This window comes from Amphiprion ocellaris, chromosome 7 (assembly GCF_022539595.1).
Source record: "Amphiprion ocellaris isolate individual 3 ecotype Okinawa chromosome 7, ASM2253959v1, whole genome shotgun sequence".
Taxonomy (NCBI): Eukaryota; Metazoa; Chordata; class Actinopteri; family Pomacentridae; genus Amphiprion; species Amphiprion ocellaris.
Window position 1 is genome coordinate 18,894,962 of NC_072772.1, and position 23,940 is coordinate 18,918,901.

General features: G+C 41.0%; 1 protein-coding gene across 1 annotated transcript in view; it reads left to right on the plus strand.

Moving 5' to 3' along the window:
- Positions 1-5,169: 5,169 nt before the first annotated feature.
- Positions 5,170-23,940, plus strand: part of LOC111569704 (calsyntenin-2) — a 345,816-nt gene continuing 327,045 nt past the window's right edge. The window contains exon 1 of the mRNA XM_023272001.3: positions 5,170-5,648. Coding sequence (XP_023127769.1) covers positions 5,585-5,648 — 64 coding nt within the window. The 5' untranslated portion in view covers positions 5,170-5,584. The remainder of the gene's footprint in view (positions 5,649-23,940) is intronic.

The following is a 23,940-nucleotide window of genomic DNA, read 5'->3' on the forward strand; positions in this document are numbered from 1 at the left end:
GCGTCTGATCATTCTTAAAGGCTAATTGCATTGCCAATTCTACAGTATTCTGGGGTCAATGGTGCTGTTGCTTTATCTATAACACATACATCTTTGCTAAGTGCCTAAAAGACAACATTCATTAGGTTAGTGCTGACTAAGTCTGCTTTAGTGACAAAAGCTTCTATAAGTTCCACTGAGCTGAATGTCATGTGGTTGCAGTCGGTGTGACTCATTAGCACCACAGTGTTCTGCATCATAAATGGATGTAGGATGAGCCCAGAAGGCCCAAAATCAATAGGAAACAAAACTATTACACCTAATTCATTTTTTAATCAAACATTCTTCTCCGAGTTGCTCTGATTTTAAATGCTGCAGCTTGTGACTGCTGACATTTTAGGTTTTAATTTGGACAGCCCTGAAGCGTCCTTGTGATAAGACTTCTCTGCTCTTCAATAAAGGTCCTATTTAAATCATTGTTGGTGCTCTTCTTGCTCTGGGAAGGACCGACTCTGACGGCACATCATTTATTTATCACATACCACCATAATCATCAATTTTAAACTAATGTTCTCATCATCTCCTTGTTGCTTCCATCATCATTTAGCAACCTACACAGCAAACGGTTGCCAGTAATGTATGTCGCTAATATCTCCCAAAAGTAAAATACTTACAGGAGACAAATAGAATTGCACATTAAAGTACTGCGCCAGGTTAAATTGCCAAATGCACCACAGTAGCAGAGAAAGTTTCCTCTGGACTCTGAGCAGACAGACGGACACAGTGTGATATCACATTAGTATTATAGCTTGCAATTCACTATTCCCAGGGTGCTGGATACGGTGGCCTAGTGGGCATAATGTGTGTCAATAATGAAAAACCATCGAAAACCTGGAGAGCAGAAACAGGATTCTAACAAAATTGGCCATTTGCAGCTGGTTGCAATTTTCAAAATAGCCTTGATGAAAAAATGAAATTATTTTGTCTGATGTAGGCCCAGTCAGTGATACAGAAACTCATATGAAATTCAGTAAGTAACCTGCCCCGCCGAAGCCCCAGGTGACTTGCCTCGCTAGATTAAGATTGGTTATTTCGTGCACAGAGTTTTCAGTGATATCATATTTGTTTCTGCAGATTAATGGCTATAATTTGGAGAAGATCTGTGGCTGCGCTGTAGAGCCTTGAGGAATACAATGGCTTGCATTGTGTGTCTTTAAAAGTTTTTAAACTAAGGGAAGGAAACTTTGGAAACAACATATGAAAGGAGACCTATTTTAATTTCTTTACGCAATATTTTACTCAATCTAAATGTTCATTGTGTTCTTGAAGTCCCCCAAGGGTCCTAGTACCCTATTTTGAGAACCACTGCTCTGGTTTCTCTTGTTCACCTGCTTGGGAAATTCTTTTTTGTCAACTATACGCCACTTAGGTCATTTCCCAGTGAAAAGAAGACCAAATTTAATTTCATCTCTGGATGGTGTGGATTCAAATCTGCGCATTGTCATCTGTTTGTGTTATTTTTCTCCTCCTTCCCTCTAGATAACGGAGGCAATATTTTCCTCTGCCTCCCGGAATAATCCTTAACCAGCAGAGATAGTCCAAAAGAAAAGTTCCTTTGAGATAGGCTACTCAGGAAAATTGAAAAAGTTATTATTAATCCCTCTGCCCAGCGCTAACAAATAGGCATGCACACAGTCGCACACATGCAACACACACCCACACACACCTTACAGACAAAGTGGAGGAATGAAATCAAGATATATATATTTTTTTGCCCTGTGAAACATGGAAAACAATAGTGTTCTTTTTGTTAAAAATGAGAATTGTTGCACACGGAGTTTTAGTTTTACTGCCTGTTTTTGGAAGCAGTTAAAAGGCTTTCTCCTAAATACAAGGGTAAATGTCTTAACATCTCAGTCATATTCATAAGTCTAGCTATTTATATTTGCTTCTGCTCCACAGAAAGGCACAGTCAAAGTCTTCAGGCTTAAGGCGACTGGAATTTTTCAATCCACAAATCTTGGTAAGCAGTTACATAAAATTCAGAAATGTTGTGGAGAATATAAATGGCGAACTAGGGAGTGCACACAGACTGGCCTATATTGACTTGATAATATTCTATTACTGCATGATAAATTAAACCTATTTTAAAACTATGAGTTTTTAGCAGGATTAATTGCACCCTCAGGGAAGTGACAAAACACAGGATGATATTTTAGTCACATGGATGTGTGTGGGACTCGCTGTAATCTCCCTGTGACTTAACTGTAAGGCAATTTAACTGCACTATAACCACGGTGTGAATGATTTAAAGTTTAAAAGTCCCCCTGCATACATGTGCTATAATTTGGTTGATTAATTAGTTTAAGGGAGCTGTAAAAGTGGGAAATTTTAGTTAAATGAAGTGGATTTGAGAAAACAAGTTCAATAAACTTAAGTGGAATCGACTGGTCTTACAATCAGTGCTTACAGACTTGATTTCCTTTTTGATTAACACAGTTTTAAAAGTTTCTTCTTCATTTGTTGTTGAGATTACAGCCTCAGCTGCTGAAGAGTCTGTACAAAGACAATCTGTGAGGCTGCTCCCAATTACACTGAGATAATTATAAATCCATGGTTGTCGGCAATGAATTCAATACTAACCTTTGTCATACTTAGAAGTGTTTTATTATGAAAAGAAACAACCATAACTTTGTTAAAATGATTCAGAAACCTTAGTGAGTTTCCAAAATAACAAGTCTATGGGGAGTTTTAACTCTTTAAAAATGCATTATGAGAATTATTGTAGTTTTATTTTTTTTATAAACCTAACTGAATGGCTTGAGTGGACTCTCAGCTGGGGCATTCTGTGCCAGTGTACTTTTTACAGTGTACTTTGACTGATTTTTTAAAAGTGGTGAATACTGACTGGTGTAAAATCTGGGGTTTTGATAAAACGATAACATACCTGAAAAAACAATTCCCAAAAAGACAAAAAGAAGACACAAAATGACCAAAATGAGATACACAAAAACCAAACATGAGACTCAAAACAACAAAAATGAGACAAAACAACACAAGCAAGACACAAATGAGACACAAAGCAATAAAAACAAGGCACAAAATCAGACACAAATTGACAAAAACAATGACAAAAATGAGACAAAACAACAAAAACATTATTTGGATGATGCTCATTTTGTCGCTAACAATCATAGGGAAACGTTATTTCTTTTATACCGACAAATCAAGTAAAGATGGTTTTACCTTAGCTGACATGTTTCAACTGCAGTCTTCTTCAGAGCGTCATCTGACGTGTGCTGACGTGTCCTTTTTATCAGGTGACCGGTCTGACAGATCTGTCAGAATCTGTCAGATAGGCCACGCCCCCCGCCGTCCGGTGCTCGCTGGAGGATGGAATCCCAGGTGTGCGAGAGGGTGTAGGCCCCGCCGTCCCGGTTCATGGAGCAGCTCGCCCGCTTCCTGATCTCGATGGCCTCCTTGATCCATCGTTTGTAAATAAAAAGGACACGTCAGCACACGTCAGATGACGCTCTGAAGAAGACTGCAGTTGAAACATGTCAGCTAAGGTAAAACCATCTTTACTTTGATTTGTCGGTATAAAAGAAATAACGTTACCCAACAAAAACATTAGTTCTAAAGTTAGAAATCCTCAAAGAGGGGAGGGGCCATGTTGATTTCTGCCTCGTTTCATCATGCCAATCTGTGGAGCAATGTTTGAAGTGCCATAACTTGTGCCACGACGAGTCTTGGAAGTCCTGAAATTTGCAGGCTTGTTGATATGTACACGTGGTCACCAGTCTATCACAGGGCTACACACAGAAGCACACAATCACACTCACATTCACACCTACGGACAATTTAGAATCACCAATTAACCTCAGCATGTCTGTGGACTGTGGGAGGAAGCTGGAGAACTTGGAGAAAATCCACACATGCACAGGGAGAACATGCAAACTCCATGCAGAAAGATCCCAGGTCCAGGCTGGGATGCGAACCAGGGATCTTCTAGCTGCAAGGCGATGGTGCTAACCACCGAGCTACTGTGCAGCCCATAACATAGATTTGAACAGGAAAAAAATCTCACAGATGTGAGATGATCAGGTGTGACCCTGGTGATTATTCATTCAGCTCTTTGACGTCAAAGGTTATAAGAACGCTTGTTTTCAGGCTCTAAAGTCGTATGAAAATAATAAAGTTAGTTTATTTCATTCATTGACAAAAGAAAAAAAAACCTTCAGTGCAATACAAAAACAAAAGTTTCCAAATTTCTGAATGAAAGGGAGCAGAAAGAAGAATAAACGTGTGTAATCTGCTCTTTTATAACAATCAGTTTACAATGAGCATTAAAAACAAACAACACACAACAAACAAAATGACAAAGTCTGAGGCCTGCACAGCCACTCTCACTACTATCAGAGTTTTCTCTCATTACAAGCACTATGATTCTCTTAATTCATTTCTTTGTATTTTAATAATTTGCTGGTTTTAATTACATTTCAAATCTTGCTGTGACTAAGAGTCTTTTGATTCCTCATCTAGATTGATCCATAAACTCCTTTTACAGAAATGCAACATTCCATTAATTTGGTCCTAAATGTTGGTTTTATGAAGATCTCTGTTCCTTTTAAGTTCTGCTTACTTTCTCTTTTTGAAAATCTGTTTTGGAATTTGACTAGTAAAGTTTCTTTATGAGCTTTATACATAATTGTCAGAATATTATAATTATGTCATGATATTTCAACAGTTTTAACTGAAGGAATAATGGGTTTGTAAGGTTTGTTATTTACATTAATTGAACGAGAGCGTTGCTTTGATTGAATTCCTTTGTGCTGTTTTACAGTGTATGGCACTATTATACTGTATGTTAATGGGCTTCTAATGGCTCCAGTGGTGTCGTAAACATTCATATGATTACACTGATTGATTGTGACATTAGCAATATTTGTATTTAGTCTTTTAATAGCCCCTAGTCATTTTTTTTCCATCGCGGATTTGTGCATGAAGCCAGTTCAAATAAAGGCGCACGATGCTTTCCAAACTCTTCTTTTGCATTCGGAGTCTCTCCTCGGCGTTTGAGTGGGCTGGGATGCTCCACAGATAAGGGAGGAGGGGAGAGGAGAGGAGAGGAGGGGAGGGAGGGAGGGAGGGAGGCAGAGGTGGGGAAAAGCGCTTGAATCCATCTCTCTCCTCCCCGTGACGTCGCTCGGTCTGGTCCCGGGTGCGCCGCTCTCCGGTCCCGTCTCGGCACAAACCACTCGAGCTGCTGCCTCCAGTGCCGTGCGGCGAAGGTGCTGGTGCGGGTAACCGGTGTCCTTCTCCTCCTCCTTCTTCTCCCTCCTTCTTCTTCCACTCCACGCTCTTGTCCCACATATATCAGTGAACTGTTTCCACACACACACTGCTTCAAGAGAGAAGGGGAAGAGAGAAAACCTGAGGCGGTGAATAAGAGAGAGAGGAGAGAGGACGGCAAGGAGAAGGAGAGAAAAGAAAAAAAAGGAACACAGAGGAAGAAAAGAGGAAAGAAGAGGAGAAAAAAAGAGGTCGTCGTGGTCCTTCTTCTGTTATTTTTTTCTCCCCCCCGGGCTGAAGCTCCACCAAGAAGATGCTGAGAATAGGCGGTGTGCTGGTTCTCGTGGCTGTGGGGTTGAGCGCCGCTCACACCAAAGGTACGGTAGGTGAAGGGCAGCTGCGTGGAGCGCATCTGCGTGCGCTATGGCTTTAATAAAGGTGGATGTGGCCAGAGAGGCTGCATGCAGAGAAATGTCCATCTGATCTGCGCAGATTACTGTGTGGCTGTGTTCTTTCCTGAACGAGAGGACCGTTATTTTCTGCTGGTGGACTTGTGGACACTGAGCACTAAATAACTGTACAACTGCACAACTGTACAGCCCCTTATGGCACTTAAAGGCATTTGTTGTATCTTCTGTAGCATCATTACAGCAGAGTGTTTCTGTGGTGCTTCTAGTGACCTTATTACTGCTTATTTTGAGATCATTCTCATGTGGTATTGATTTAGTTGTTATATATTATCCTCCTTTTTTTGGCAAAAGGCTGCAGGGGATGAAGGAGTAAATTCTGTGAAGCCTGTGGGTCCTTCCTGTGGTTTATGAGGTGTGTGACTAATACATAGGTAGAAGTAGGTAGGAGGAAAGTGGAGCAAGTAAGTTTTAATGTGCTGGGACTAAAAACCTGCAAAGATGTTGCATTTAGGGGTTTCTGGTGTATATATTAGCATATTTTAAATAGATAATAGGCAGAATATTATTAAACCTGTGTTGTTTGTGGCCATGCAATCTTTAATAAAGCTACTGTGAAGACGTGTGTTAGCAGAAGTCACACTTTGCTGGGGGAAGTCTAGCTGTGAAAGTGTATGTAAATCACTCCAAGGTGACAAGATCCCTGACTGTGATTGCAAACATCCTCTACAGGCAACATGACACCGTCCAGGTTAATCTCAGATGTACATATTTATAGATTTATACTTGTTACTGAAAAAAGCACAGCCACAGCAGATTTTTAAGGCAAAATAGCTTTTAAAAATTCATCTAAACTTTCATAAAGCCATTAAAGATCATGTGCCTTCCATGTAAATGAGTCATAGGTGGGATTCATCATCAGCCTGATTTCCCTCACAGCTGAAATTAGCTCATTCAAAACAATCCCCAAAGCCACAGAGATATGATAATGACATCCAGATGTCGGAAACGTGTGCCATACTGTTGGCAGTTTTTGCTACATAGCTGAGCTAATTTTAGGTTTTCCAGTATCCCCCCTCTGCAGCGGGACTGCTTAATTCTCCTGTGAGACTGGCATGTGCCGTAGGTAAGCGGGTGAAGACGGCAACAGGTCTGTGCTAATCAACTCCCCGTAGACTGAGCCTGGCTTTTACCCAGCGAAATAACAAGGTGACACCTGTCAGTTTCGTCTGGCAGCCAGGAGACACCGTAACTGTGATAAGCTGTTCATCCTCCTTGCCTTCTGACACAAAAAAGAGCTTCCCTGCTGGTCGGCTGGCTGGCTACAGCTGCATTCTTTGCTGTGCGTGTGTGTGTGTGTGTGTGTGTGTGTGTGTGTGTGTGTGTGTGGGGAGGGAAATCATATGCTAATGGACCTACTGCAGACTGTGATCCGGCACAGAGGTCAAACTTTTGCCTTATATGCACTTTCATTTACAAGTTGCAAGCAACAGCGGCCTGACCGTCATCCCTCATGTGCTGTGCTCAGGGATCTGTGTGCACTGACTGTGTCACCTGTTTGGGAGTATTGGGTATTAACTGGATAAGTTCATGTATGTAAAAGGCCAGAAATAACAGGGTAGTTGCACTGTAAGGAAGGATCTATTGTTTTTTTTTTCTTTATCCAGAGCTTGACTGTGAAGTAAACAAATTACTGCCAAGTCAATGGGGGTGGAAAAACCAAGCACACCATGGTTCTAATTGAATCCCCTGGGCCACTGTACAGTGCAGTTAAATCCAGGAGAAAATAAGAGTGTATTGTCTCCAGAATCTGCCTATCTGTTGCTACACCACCTTCCCTGTTTCTCGTCACAGCTGGCAGGAAGCAGAGCCCGTAAGAAGTGGCGTTTCCTTTTCCTCGCCCCTGAATCTGTTGCTCCGTTTCAGCTTTTGAAATAACTGAAATAGTGCGTTCGTGTCAAGTGTGGAGAAGGATCTGCCTCTGTGGCGCCAATGTGTGGAGCTGCTTCCCAGATAACTTTGAAGAGCCGCTACTCCTGTCATTTTCTGTTTAGCCACCGTTTCATTCCAGGAGAGCGCAGACGTGCGAGTGCCTTTAATCACCGTCACCCCCGAGTCATCCATTCAGACTCAGCATGCATGCGTATGTGTGTCTGAAAGTGTGTATCTATTTAGTATGTGTTTCAGAGTTGTCAGTAATCAGAGCTTGAAGCGTTAACATCCCTCTGAGTGTGTGTATGCAGATGTGTGTGCGTGGGTTTGCCCGTGCACATGCAGGGAGAGTGATAGAGTGCAGCCAATGTGTTGACAGCCGCCAAGTATGCAAAAAAAAATGGGCAAGAAGGTGATGTCGTTTACAAAGGAATTATTGCATTCGCAGATACATGCTGCGGCACAAACGATTTCCCCAGGACCGACCGTGTCGCCGCTCGACAGGGAGAATCTTCTGGCAGCGAAGCAGAAAGAGCTATGGAGTTTTTGCCAGTGCTGCCCGGAGCTCCGCTTTTGTGTAATTCCAGGCAATATGAACTCTGAATTTAGATAGCTCATTACCAGCACAGTGTATTTTAATTCAGCTACCCACTGTGTGACTCTTTGTTGGTGGAACCTTTTTGCTTCTTTATTATATCCAGATAAACACACTGTACATTTTCCCTTGTCAGTAAGCATGCAAGCAGTCTAAATGCAATATTTGGCCTTTGGAAGAGGTCTCTTGGTAACAAGGTAGGCCGTGGCTACTGACGTCTGCTGTTAAGTTGCAGGATTAATTGACGCAGGTCTTGTAATTTATGCCTTTCTATACAGGGCTTCTGTGTGTGTAGTTGGGTGTGTGTGAGCTTCAGTCTGTGTGTGTGCGTATGAAGGATAAAGAAAGCCAAGGGGATAGTCATTTGAGGATCCCATTAGCAAATAAAAAAGGTGTGGGGGGGTGACAAAAAAGAAAAAAAATAGAGGCAGATTTATGTCCCCCCTTTGGAGAGTGGAAGTGCATTATGGGAGCACTCTATAAATCCTCCAACGAGGCTGTGACACAGGATGCAGAGCAAATCCTGCCCGGCCTGCCGCGGCCAGGGGAGGCAGGGCTCAGCAGCACGGAGGAACATCACGGATTTTTATACAAACACTTCCTCCTCCTGTTTCAAAGCCCTGCACAGCTCCATGCCATTCGAGAAGTAGGGGGGCTTAGTGGCGGTGGTGGAGCGCCAGACCACTGATCCCAGCACAGTTCTACAACCATCAGAGACAAAACAAGGAGTCAGAGTGGATAAGTTTAAGCTATCATCTTCAAACAAGCAGGGAGGGTTCCTGCGATCCCTCAAGGACTGATGGTAGATCTGCAGCTGTACTTTTCCCACTACAGAATAACACAGTTCTATAGAGCTTATTGAACTTGGCTCATTAGTGAACAAATGCGGCTTTTATTGCTCATGAGAAATCAAGCCTGCTTCCATGTAAGGCAGGGGATGAGCGTGGAGTAGTGTTGAGTGGGTGTTTGTTGTCCACCTTCCAACATTCACAGAAAGCTACAAATGAAAGGAAGTTCAATCTATGAAAGCTATTATCAGACCTGAGTGAAGTGTGCTTATTGACGGTATTCCTTGCTGGCCTTTTTCGCTTCCATTGTCCTCCATCTTTACACTATATGCGATTTCTGACTCCCCTTGTTCTGCCTCCTGTATTTTAACTCTACTGTCTTTTCAGATGTAGGATGGAGGGGGTTTAAGGGAGTCACAGTTTGTGTGAGCATGTGGTTCAGTAGCTGACCGAACTGGGTGCACCGTGCAGTGAGTAGGTGTCTCCGCTATCTCTTCCTTCTTCTTCTTCTTCTTCTTTTATTTTCCCCTCTGGTTGCTGTGAGTGATCACAGCTGACCATACTTGGCAGCGAACATTCAGGCAGCCAAGGCCCATTGATTTGCCCTACAGACAGAGAGACAGCGAGATACACAGAGACGATTTGATCAGAGACGAGGCCAGAGTAGTTTTTGCAGAATTAAGTTAGACTCTCCAGTGTCTTCTAGAGCAAAGAAAACAGCTGGAAGGAAGAGAAAAGGAAATAAAGGAAGTAACAGGCAGAAGAGGGAACGGAGACATGAGGTGAGGTTCAAAGGTTGGTCTTGACCTGAACAGTAACTGTTGTGAAAACACTGCTTTGGAGTTTTTAATCATATAACATGATCTTCATCAGCAGAAGTTTGCTTTGTTTGGGAGTTACAGATGTTCACGTGTACTTTTTCCGTGCACTTTAAAGACTTCTGAATAAAAACTGAGTAAAACAATGTTTTAACAAGTTGGCTTTTGCTGAACAATGATAAATGTGGCCACAAGAGACAGTTACTTCAAAGTATTAAATAATTCAATTAACTGCTGAAGTTGAGCTTAATAGTAACTCAAGTAGGAAAAACCCATAAAATCAGCAAACTGCTGCAATATTTGTTAGCCATAATTATCTATTTAAAGCCACTATCACATGTTGGTCATACAAGTCCAAGTAAGGCTGGAACAGTAAAACCAATGGCTATATTAAACTGATCTAGGATGGGTTTCATTTCCAAGAAAATTAATATCCTACACTACACGGTGAAATGTATGTGGACACCTAAACACTGCAATTATATTTATGTGATCATTAGCCAAGTGTCCATAATGTCTTTAAATCTGTATTTTGAAGTATATACATTTGAAAATAAGACAAGCACTCAGAGAGCGCAGTACTCCGCCAAGGCTGCTCAGTCGTTGTATGATTTCCGATGGATAAGTCCCGATAAGTCCGCAGCGGTAGATTTGTAGTAGGATCGCAATCATGTGATCGTCAGCAGGCAGCTGACGTAGTGTTCACTTGTTGCCATAGTTACACTGACGCTGCTATCTCACAATGATACAGAAATCTTTAACAAATCCGTGGATCCAGACTATAAGCCACATCACTGCCAAAAGCTAATCAGGTGGTCCTTGTGTCATTTCTGGCCTTCCCTGAAAGTTTCATTCAAATCCGTTTGTCCATTTTTGAGTAATGTTGCGCACATATAAACAGACAAACGTACTTCCTTAATATTGCAAAAAAAAGTTTTGCTTGTTTAAGGTGGCTTTTAACTTTTTTTGTGGATAAGAGTTAATGTGCATAATGGGAGGTATAAAAAACCTTTTCAAATAGGCTCAGATGTAGTAAACATTACCTCACATAATTGATCAGCTGTTTCTGCTTCTTCCATTGTCATGAAACATGTTTACCAGCTGACATGAAAGAATGATCAGTCAATTTCGGAGAACTTCTATCCATTATCCTCTGTTAGATGGACACAGTTTTATTCATTTTCTTTCAAATAACTTTGTTTCTGGCTTCTTCTACTTTGTTTATTCCAGCTTTGTGTATCAAAGTATGTACCGCCACCTTCTGATGACACCATGCAGCCTAGTTTATTCACTCCATAGCAGTTATAGGACATAATTTATTTTTTTCTTTATTGTGATACTTTAAAAGTTTGCTTCAAATTTGCTTGACAATTACATGGAAACATGGCTATTGCCATGAGAAATAGGAAACTTTATCGACATTGTACTGCTGTACAGGACACCAACACAGCAAAATTACAATGGCATTCCCAGAGTTAACGCTATATTTAAAATGAATAAATCATTGAAAGGACACAAGACCATGGTACTGAATGGGAGTTTAGTGTGTGAATAAAAATGTGAACAATGCATGGTATATGAGCATTTTATTTATTGTTCCAAATCTATGGAAAAACACTACAAATTCCTCAGTATTATTCTACTGTAAAGCCTTCAGTCTTCTGGGCAGGTTTTCCAAAAGATTAGACTGGTGTTGAGCAAGATTGAGGTCAGTTCTTCCATAACACACTGGGGGAAAAAAAACCAAACAAAAAAATTATGTTACTGTTATTATGAAGCTGACAATGCTACAAACATCACTGTAATGCTAATCTTGAAAATCAGCCACTGCTAAAAGTAGGACAGAGTTTTTCATACATGTTTTATCACTTTTACACCTACAGTCATTGCTGTGTGAAAACTGTACACATTACAAAATGTAGAGAAGCCTATTACCCAGGGGTGTCTACGTTCTTTTGGCTTCTTCTTTCTACCTTTAATATGTTAAAATCAAACAAGTATAAAACAGTTAAGTCCACTAGGTAACATTCACTTCACATTACCTTTTAAGTAGTTATTCCCTTATGATTTACCCACAACTGGCTGTCTGTAAGTCTATCTGTGTGTGTGGGTGTGTGTGTGGGTGTGTGTGTGTGTGAGATCACTGCACTGTTAAAGTTAATCCCCCACTTCTTCTGGATAATCAAGTTCGTCGAGTTGTTTCAAGTGTCTTTCCACACTCTTACCATGCTCCCCTGTTGATTCGCTCTCATAGCCTCCTGAGAACGCAACACACACCACTTACAGGGACACACACACACACACACATAAGAGCTCTCCAGGATATTCGAGGGACTCCTTCTTGCACCTTCTTCAGTCCCCCTTTCATCCATTTGGTCCTGTTTTCCAATCACGTACCACGAGTCCAATCTCACCAGTGGACTCTCTTCTATTTTTCAGCGCGAGGTGATGACACATAGTGTGACTCACACATATATATATATATATATATACCAGCACACACTCTCTCTGATGAGTTGCAAAGGGTTACGCAGACAGATAGTGCCTGACCTGTCGCTCTCCACCAGCTGGGCCTGGCTGACCTCCGAGGAAATGATCAGAGGGTAGAAGGCACAGGGAATTACGGGACGAGTGAGGAGAGCGGGTCAGAGAGAAAGTTGCAGATCTTTGTCTCTGTGACTCATAAATCTTCACACTTGACAAGTGGAGCACTCTGAGTTGAGAGCACACTTTCAGAGTGGAAATGCAGACAGTGGAAGAGTGGCTGAGTAACTTAGAGAAAGCTGTTGGCTTTCAGCTTCGGCATTTAGTTTGTGTGACAGTGAGCATGTCTCCCAACAAACATTACTCCAAAAAATCTGTACAGACATGCAGGAGCCTCTACCAGCAACAAACTGGACAGGAGGAGGAAAATGATATTCTTACTGGTCACACAGATGCTTGCAAATATGAATAATGATTTAATTTGCATATGCTGTTTTGAGACACGTTTATCTGTAAGTCATACAGTATGTGCTCATCCAGCTCTGCTTAATGTTAACTTAAATGTGAAACTAAATGAATAGATTAATGCTATATTGCTTTTTTTTTTTTTAGCTTGGAACAGTTGCCAGGCAACGAGCAAAGACTCCAGGAAGTTGCTGATCCTACCCAAGAAAGGCCCAATCATATTGCAGTTCTTTACAGATTGGACAAAGTACATACACTGCCCTCCAGAAGTACTGGAACAGTGAGGCCAGTTCCTTTGTTTTTGCTGTAGACTGAAAACATTTGGGTTTGATCAACATTTCAGCTTTATTTTCAGGTATTTACATCTGGATCTGAAACACATATACCTAGAAGATAGCATTATTTTTAATGGAACACTACAGTTTTAGGTGAGCAAAAGTATTGGAACAGATTGACTTAAAATAGATTTAAGTGAATAAGACTTAGTATTTAGTTTCAATAACTGCATCAAGCCTGTGACCCACTGCCATCTCCAAACTTTTGTGATGCTTTTCCAGGCTTTCACTGCAGCCTCTTTCAGTTGTTGTTTGTTTTGGGGAGTTACTCCCTTCAGTCTCCTCTTAGCAGGTAAAATGCAGCTCTATAGGGTTTAAGTCTGGAGATTGACTTGGCCAGTCTAAAACCTTCCACTTCTCGTCCCTGATGAACTCCTTTGTTATTTTGGCAGTGTGTTTTGGGTCATTATCTTGCTGCACGACAAAGAATCTCCCAATCAGTTTGGTTGCATCTTTCTTTAAATTGGCAGACAAAATGCTTCTGTAGACTTCTGAGTTCATTTTGCTGATGCCATCATGTGTTACATCATCCATGAAGATTAATGAGCTGGTCCCAGAAGAAGCCATGACATTACCTCCACTGTGTTTCACAGATGAGCTTGTATGTTTGGGATCATGAGTAGATGATTTCTTTCTTCAAACTGTAGCCTTTCCCTCCCTCTGGTAAAGGTTCATCTTTGTCTCATTAGTCCATGGTTTGCATTTCTGGTGTAGCCTCTGTACTTTTGTTCATGAAATCTTCTGTGAACAGTAGAGTGTGATACCTTCACTCCTGCCCTCTGAAGGTTGTTGCTGATGCCACTAAAGGTTGTTTTAGGGTCTTTCTTTACAGCTCTCACAATGTTTCTGTCATGAACTGCTGCTGTTTTCCTTGGTCTATCCGTTCGACGTCTGCTACTTAGTACACCAGTGGTTTCTTTCTTCTTCAGGAAATTCCAAATAGTTGTGCTGGCTATGGCCATTGTTTGTGCAATGGCTCTGATTGATTTTCCGTCTTCTCTCAGCTTCACAACTGCTTGTTTTTCACCCATAGGCAGCTCTCTGGTTTTCATGTTGGTTACACCTCTAACTATAGATGCAGTCTACACAGGCAAAACGCAAATTTGAAACAGAACGTAGACACTGAGCGCTATTTATTATTTGTATAATCAGTGTAATAGGACACACCAGGGCAACAAAACACACCTGTCAGTCACATGTTCCAATACTTTTGCTCACATGAAAGATGGGTGGGTTCAAACAAAAGGTGATATCTTCTAAGTTGTGTATCAGAACCACACATAAATGCCTGGAAATAAAAGCTGAGATGTTGATCTCTTGTCTCATATTCATTGTTTGATGTCAAATGTTTTCAGCAAAAGCAAAGGAACTGGACTCACTGTCCCAATACTTTTGGAGAGGAGTGTATAATACGTTCATAAGTAAGCTTTAAAGGTATTTGTATTTATCTGGACTACCTGCGTCCCCCTGTTTCCTAAATTAATACATATACTGTGCTTTTTATTTATTTATTGTGCAGAAATTAGAGCATTATTGACTGATTCTCTGCTAGCTAAGCTAAGAAGCATGTTTCCCAAGATTCATGAACTTTTCCCTTAATGAAGCGTGGGCTAATGTGTATGCAAGCTAAAACCATAAAATGAGACTGAGAGGCACAGTGACACAGTTTTGATTTCTCCTCAGCCACGTATTAGTGCTTCTCTATTGCCTGCTTGTCCACAATGTATCTGTATGTTTGGAGCTGGAGTAGGGCAACCGCAGTTTCACTGCTAAGGGCGGCTCCATATTCAGGTCAGCCCTGCATGAGCATTAGTTGCTTGTTTCAGCACTGCAAGCAGCAACACATGCACCTCATTGTCAGTCTGCACACATAACCCCATTAGAAACCGTCAGCGCCATGTATTTGCTAATGGTTTGCAAGGTTGATGATTATCCACAGGTACTGGGCTGCTGGTACACACATATTAATCAAGCGGTAATTGTTATTTTCTTCATTAGTCGACAATCCCTCAAAGCCTGACACAAACACCAACACACACAAGCACGCAGCCCACAAATACGCAGCCCACAAGCGGTCCCAGTGTGATTTTGCCTTGATGATTGTGTTAAGTGCTCATCACTTGCGTGTCTGTTCTCCTATCTGTGCTCAATTCTAATTAATCCATCCATTTCCCTATGAAGGCAACAGTTGTCATCCCATATGCTAGCCACTTAGAGGCTGAGCAGAAGCTGGCTGAGCTCATACCTATACAACCAAACCTTTATGTACACACACACACACATACACACACACACACACACACACACACACACACACACACACACACACACACACACACACACACACACACACACACACACACACACACACACAAGCAAATAAACACTTGCTGTTGCTTTCCTGTGGGAAAACATATAAAAAACATACCCAAGATTTTCCTCTTTAGTGCACAGACTCAGTGCTCAGGACTTTTTTGGCATTTAAAACTCCATCAGCAGGAGGTCTGCAGATATGTCTGCCCCGATAAAAGGCATGTCATTTAGTGGTGGTTCTTTTGAGTTACAGTACCAGTGTCAGCACCCCTGGAGTTAGTCCAGCCTGCCAGCAGATGCTACAGAGTCTGTCACCCTTCTGCAGTGCTTATGATGGGTAGAGACTGGAGACAAGGGCTGTTGATTTTGTACGTTTACCTACATTACCTCTGTTGTGCTATTATCAAAGTGTAGCTGCTTTCTTCTTATGTTCACTAAAATATGAGCCATTATCTTTTTCTAAAGCAAAAAGAGCAGAATGCCAAACATTTAGTTGTGCTTAACAGTGTATTATCAAACCTATGTATATTTGATATGGGCTGATGCATCCCAAAGTACTATAAATTCTTTCAAAGTGGCGCCACTGCTGTTGTTTTGATGCCAGAGAGTGTTGTTTTTATTCTCCTTTAGAAATATTGCACACTCACAGAGAATTGCATGACAACAGATGAAGACGTGACGCGGATGCCAGCCACTGTCCTTGGTCCTGAAATGAGCCAATGACACTCAGCAAGAAACGGCATCAGTGGAGCTATCCATTGTGCTGAAAGCACACTTAGGAAGATTTTGTCTTTCCATTAGCTAGTGCCACAGCATGAGCAGGAATTTGCATACAACAGAGTGAAGGGATATTGGAGGGGTGGAGAAATGTGAGAACACACCAGGGACCTGACAGCCTGTCACAGCTATGATAAGGCTGAGCAGTGATTGATGAGTGACAGATGGACGGGTGAGAATGGCCAGGAAATGTGCAGCATCTTAATGATAATGCTAAGCAGTACTGTTTTAACATTTAGCTGTTACATAGTGAGACATGATGGTAATGTAAGACTGGATGATGGGCTGTTCTGTCTAATTTAAATTCTCTCTCACTATCTTTTTACTATGAAGGACCCGATCCTACTTCAACACAACTTTCTGCCAGAGTTGGTGCAGCTTTGGTTATTTTATGTGACAATTCGCAATTTGTCACGTATTTAATATTTATTATCATTGCATTCAAGTACAACTAAATTTCCGTTTTTATCCCAAGACTTGTGGCTCAAGTAGGAGGAGAGTGGATTCATGAAGCATTTATAAAAGGTGGATTTAAACTCTGGGCCTGAGAAGTGAAGCCAACACGGTGGTGCCTTTAAGCTGCATTCTTTGAAATTCCCAGCAGGGGATGACGCCTAGCATAGAATTCTATGAGAAGATAACCCTACTTCTCTCATTATCTGTTACCTCAGTAAACCTTTTCTTAATGAGTTTATGGTCTCAATAGCTAGTTTCAAGTCTCCTTCAATGCAGCATGATGTTAATATTTTAAATTATGATTCAGTTTAGCGTGACATAGATGATAAAGCAGGGGATGTTTGGGGCAGGGCTACCTTATGATTGACATCGCGCTTCCATATTACCGTATCTTCCAAGTCATAGTCAGATCCACCACTCGCTCCTCATGTCACAGTGGTGATGACCAGCTTTTCTATATAGTAACTGGGTGAAATCTGATTGATCCTTTATTCTTTGTCTGTTCTCCATTAGGGTCCTCGCCCAACAAAATGCAATATATAAGACAAAACATATAACACACGTAAAAGCATGTTCAAGCCAAGTACAAATCAAGTAAAGAAAGAAACATTAATTGTTTTCCATCATAGTTGTGGGTGAACTAACATTGGAGTTATAGCCATTGTGGTTTTTTTTAGTAGGTTTTTAAGACTTACTTGTTGTACCGGGAGCTGCAGTGATAATAGTTTATAACTTGTTCCACATTATATTGCCTTTATACATTACAAATGTGCACACTGTGTCAGTTCTGGGTTTATGTTTAATGAGATAACCCCTAGTAGCTTCCCTGGTGCTGTGACAGTGCTGGTTCTCCTACATAATTCATTTGTGAGTACAGACATTTCGGTTGTTTACTATAACAAATATTCCTAAAGAAGCTCATTAGATTGCATGCCAACCTAGTCTCTACTCTAAGCCATGAGAGCCTGGCATGCGTTCTCTCTGTAGTCTGCCTCACACTCCTGCGGTGTGGAGTGAGAGAGAAATGAGCTTACAGACTTCTGTAGCATGCTCCCTCTTCTCAGACTGATACCAATGGCTTGAGGCTACATTAACCACTTCTAACATACTGTAATACACACTGCATGACTTGCATTCTGGATTTTGACAAGGAAGAAAGATGCATGGAAAAGAAAATATCTCGAGGTCGCTTGTTTACTCAGGAATATTTTACAATATGGAAAAACATGCAGACTTTTTGAGGTTGAGTTTTTGACTACTAGTAAGACGAGAGAACTATGAGTTCAAGCGGGTGCATATGGTGATGTGGTAATGAGCTGTCGGTTTCATGCAGTTCTGCTGGTTGTCAGCTGGCATTTATAACATGCAGAGAAACACCTCGAGGATAAACACAATGCTGTTTTGTGTGAAATATGGAAGATGAACATAACTAATAAGTTAAAGCCTAATTGTCAGGGGCTTTCAATGTGAGGCAATGATTAAAAATATGCAAATATAGAAGTGTGTGAGTGTGTGTGTGCTCTTCCTGTATGTGTGGATGACTCGCCCTGGCATCAGGACCGCAGAGCCAAGAACCATAAAGCATCTAAAAATAAATAGTGCTCCAACCGTCTGAAGTGCATTGACTTGTGGCCAACAGTTCTCACATACATGCTGCTCGGCCATATTTTTAAGCTGCTATAGAAATCCAGGCACAATATCCATGAATCCTGCAGCTTTGTGATGAGTTTGCAGGGAACTGTGTGCGCTGTGTGTGTGACGTATGAAACACCACAGCTCATAACGCGAAATATGTCTGTCAAATAAAGTCCTTCATTCCAAGACGTCTGTAGCGATTGTTTGCACACACAGAAACACACACACACACACACACACACATACAGGCGGAGTGTCTGAACAGGTGGGACCAGCTTTGTGTAGAAGTCCTGTCACGGATGCAGCGATTTTATCCTTCTGCTGTAACTGGGCCACTGATGCGCACACATTGACACACACACATTTTGAGCTCCTCCTCTCCCCTCTGTGTAGGTGCATCCCAGATCCCTGTGGCTGTTGCACAGGCTCAATAATTGCATGCTCCAGTGTGTGTGCGTGTGTGTGTATACATCTATATATGTGTGTGTGTGTTTACCTGCGTCTAGGTCAAATCCTGAGGGATGTGAACTCTCTGCTGGGATGTTTTATTTTTTTAACAGGATGCTCAGGGCCTCATTTGTCCCTGTGTGTTTTGGGAGAAATCACCAAGGTGCTCCCATCTCCCTCCCCAGGAAAAACAACAAAAAAAAAAAAAACAGGGGAGACAGCGAGGGGAGCAGTGAGAGTACCTGTCAGCTCCTATACAAGCCTCTAGTAGTTAGCAAAAAAAACCTACAATTTGTCACAATTTGATTGTTTTTCAAACCAGCATATCCCCGTATGTTTATTGTGATTTAGACCAGCTGTAACACAGTGGCCGCTGCTTTAGCTCATATTTGAGTCCTGTGTCTCTTCATCCTGTGCTCAGGTCCTGCCGCAGACAGCAGCCTGGCTCTTTCTGCTCCCCCTGTGTTACCGGGAGGAGGATCTGGGTCACTGTGTACCTCCTCCTCCTCCCACTTCTTTGCATCCTCTCACTCCCCCCCCCTTGTTCATCCTCTGGTCTATCTGCCTCCATCTTACCCTCATCCATGTCTTCTCCTTGTATGTCTTTGTCTAATCTGGGAGCCAATAATATCAGAAATTCAATCTCTCCGCTTTTTGTTTTATGTTTCTTTTTTCCTTCAATCTATAGTCCTCATCTTTTCCTATGCTCCCACTGGGTTTTTCCTGGTGTAGCATTAGCGTGGAGGTAATTACTGACGGCAAGGCTTAGCCAGGTCTTATCACACTGTTCTCTCCTTCCCTCAGGAGCTGTCTCTCCCCTTTCACTCCTTCTCATTCGCTTTGTGTCTGTTTCACTGGGACCCCATGGATATTCTCCTTTTGGAAGGGCATTGGGTTAAGGACATTTAAAAGCTAAAATATTAATCCAACTTCTTTTATGGTCCTGCCCTCAGAGTTGTAGTTTTTCTTTTACTTTGCTGGGCTGTGCTCTATCAAGGCCAAATATACCCAGCAGAAACTGAGAATGGAAAAAAAAACATGAACAAAAAACATACATAAACATGCTGGCATGCACATATGTACTGTACATAATATCCATGTCCTTAATGGATTTTTCTATTATATATTAATACATGCACTAACTCATCCTTATTCTCCCTCCACGCTTCCACGCATACCTCAGTGGGTGTGTGGACATGCAGGTTACAAGTTAACAACTGGTCAATAACAAAAGTGTTAGAGGCATTCAATAAACACACAAAAAATGGTTGACAGAAGACACACACACGCATACACACACACACCTACTCTTTAAAGCCCTTTCTGTGTGCCCCCCAACTCTCCTTCGCTCTCTCTGCCCTCTATTTTAATATCTTGTCACTTGGATACACTATGTTAACATGAATGTGTGTGTGTGTGCGTGTGTGAAGGTCAGTCATTTTTCTAACCAGCACGTCATTATTAAATCATGAGTCCACCTCTGGCTCGCTCATTGCTGCTGCCTCTCGCTGTTTGGTTCTCGCGTCGTGTTGGGTATACGTGCGTGTTTTTGTTGCTCATGTGTGCCCGTCAGGTGTTTCGTGGTATGTTCATACATGTGCGTGTGCGTGTGCGTGTGCGCGGGCCCCCTTGAGTTCTCATTATGGTGAGAGTGGATGGCCGAGCCCAGGCCTAACATCTGTCTCTGAGAGTGGAGGGGCCCCACACCGAGCTCTTAGCCAGGAAACATTCGGAGAGGAGAGGCTGCTTCCTGCCTAATAACAAGCCACACCGCTGGACCTCGCTCCGCTGAAAAGTTCACTCCTGTAATCCCGAACAGCTCGGAAATGCAAATCTGTATTACTCATCATGTTTTAACATCACAGTGCAGACAAACAAGTCTATGAAAGAGAACCCTATCATTCACACTGTCGGTGCACTGCAAACAACTTCTGTGGGTAATGTATTAATTTCCACGTGTTTAACTTTCTAAACATTTCATCTATGATTTATATCTCATGTATAATGTAGTTGTTGGCAGACATAAGTGATTATTAATGTATTTGTCAACAACTATAACACACCTCCTGTCAGCTTGGAGGCTTGTGCATAAACAACAATTAATGATGACATAGTAAAACACATTTTTAATAATGCAAGATAGATGCTTCTACTGTACAGTCATATGCACTTAAAACATGTTCGCTTTTGTAACTTAAAATGATGCACTGACTAAATGTCCAAAGTTGTTTAGAAGACACACTAGCTTAGTGACATACACTTCCCAGCATGCACAGAATTTATGATAAATGTTAATTTTTTTCTAAGTTAATGCTTGACATGTTTTCTAACTCTAAACCATAAGTGTTTTTTTTTTTTTGCCCCTTTCACATTTGTCCTCACTGTGGGCTCATTTTCCCCCTGCAACATAAAGTCCTGCACCTCTATGGAAACGTGGCTAGAAGATGAGAGAACTAAATAAATGCATAGTATAGCAAAGTTATAATGCCATAAATTGCCCACAGATGTTACCAATATTGGAAAAATATGGTATAAATATCTAAATATTCTAATAGTTAAATTTTTCCAACCTCACAGTAAGACTTTTTTTCATGCTACGCTGCACCACAACCCTAGAAAGACATTTCACCATGCTGAATATATTTTTCAGTTTGCTTCTTTGTATGCCGTTTCTGACCAATGCTGCATTTATTTATTTATCAAATACATTTAATTGGTTTCCATACTTGTCTCTAATTGCTCTGTATAAACACAGCCGAACAGTCCTTGATTCTCAAATGCACTGGTGAGTGAAGGAATTCTTCTCTCTTACAGGATCTGATGCAAATGCTTTAATTTGGTGAGTTTTTTTTTTAAAAATTAAGACATCTAGAATAAATTGCTTTTGATGTAATATTATGCTACAATTTGGTTAACTATCGCAATAGAACCACATGTCACGTGTGATTAGTTCAAGGACTGTCAGAAAGTTGAAAGTTAAATGATTACTTGTGACTGGCGTAAATGGTATCATTTTTGGAATGTGTTAAAAGACAGTATTCCTTTCAGACCCCATTGGTGAGTTTTGAGGTCCAGCGGGTTAAAAGATGTGTCACAAATGAATCATGTAGTCTTCTCTTTGATTAGAATTAAAGCAACACAAACCAAAGCTTGGTGTTTAAAGTAGAAACAGTGAAAATCATGATGAATTTCAAATCGAAGTCATGCACAGAAGAACCTATTCTAAGTTGGATCAACTCAAAAACATAATTAAATAAAATCAAGAAACAAGAATTTCAAAAACATTGGAATTTGTCTGTCGGGTGATATTTTCTATAAAAGCAGAAACTAGATAGACAGCTTTAATATAGCTTTTGGTTTCAGTTTTACATGTAGTTATATGGCCCATATATTTTACAGCTATTTGTTAGAAACTAAATGTATTATTCCAAATGATCTGCACAAGCTTTCAGCCCTAATCCTTATTCATATGAGGGGAAAAAAAAGGATATTGTCTTTAGATTTTTATCATTATTAGTAAAGCTCTAGCTTTAACAAAAAAAGAAGCTTTTTTTTTAGAACATAACAGAGAGCAACTGTGATCTGTGAATCTCACAACAGATGGTGGGAAGACTGAAAATCCAATGTAAAAAAAACCCCAAACCTTCCAACATGTTTGTCCTCTTGAGTAAAGACGCCGAAAAAATAAACAGAGTGACACCCACCAGAGAGTGGGGACACATTTCAACATTATCATTCAATGAGGAGGATGAGCCGGTCTTAACATAGACGAACACAAATTGCTACACACAGGACCTTTAATAATTAAAGCAGTCACATTAAAATAATATGATAAGGCTGCGCTAGGAAACACTTGGACGTCTACTTGTAAGATCTGAACTTCATTTTCTCTTTTGTTCTCCTGTACATATAATAAAGCAGGTATAAATGTTTCAGTGTTTTTTTTTTTTATCAAGGGAACAGAGATCTATTATTTTCCAGCTCACCCTGGTTAATAATTATAAAGCCGAGCGTAGCTGCTGCTTGCTTCAGAGTCTTCCAGCCTCACCAGTGCTGGGGTGTTACTGAAGAGGAGACTTCCATACAGTGTGATTACTCCGTTATATGTAAGTTACTGAAAAAGTGATGACTGCAGGGTCTTTCTGAGGCTTTCTGTTGTCTTCCGTCTCAACAAACTCCATCAGCATCGGAAATATGTTGTGGAAAACACAGGCAGACAGTCACAGTACTTCCAGTTCCCTGTGGTATCTCCTTTGACGCCAAACCCATGAAGTGTAGTTCCATTTTTGAGGAGCCACATGTCAGTCATGGTGTAGTTCACTGCGTATCCTCAGCATTGCACACGTAGCTGCTGTAGTAGTGACATAGATCTTTAACCCTTAGAGCCCAGTGAATGCACTTTGCATCCAATTTCACACACCTTCTTACTTGAATTGTTCTTGGAGTATTGTACTGAGGAGTGGCACATATCATATGACTGGACCTTTCAAGTAACTGTAATACCTTGTCTGTGTGATGAAGTGTCAGTTAATATATAAATATATATAATTTATATTAATAAATCATTTTGAATTTACGTCTACCTTAGTGATACCTACAACATGCTCTGCTTCCTACTCCTTCTCCACAACCATTACTCTTATTGGAATTACTCATGAACTCATCATTGCATAGATATGTTAAAATCTAGAAAGGTTAATTACTATGCATTGCAATCATTGCATGGATATTACTATATCTACCCAATGATGCGTCCATATAATGCCACAATAAAAGACTGAAACCAGAGTGGCCACATATCCCTACATATTGAAGAAATAACATTATGAAGACAGACCACACTTCTGCAAAGTCATATCTTTACTGATTTCTTTACCCATTTTCACTCTCCTAACCCTGAAGAAGTCACAAAGTCAATAACATAGACCTACCATGTTTCAGTCAAGATAAACAGGACCGTTTCTGAAGTTTTACTCAAAGAGTTTTTAAAGTGATATCAACTGTCTGCATAATTGTCAACATAAGGCTGACAGTACATTCACCTTGCATTTGTGTAAAAAATCTAAATAACTGATTTGCAATTTGTCGCGATAATTAAAAAGTTGTGTTAAAACGATGAATGCAGGTCATCTGTGCAGAACTCAGCAGCTGCAATAAAGGTGGCAAAGTGGCCATTGGGGGCCTTTTGTGTGGAGGTTGGATGCGAGGCAAACTTTT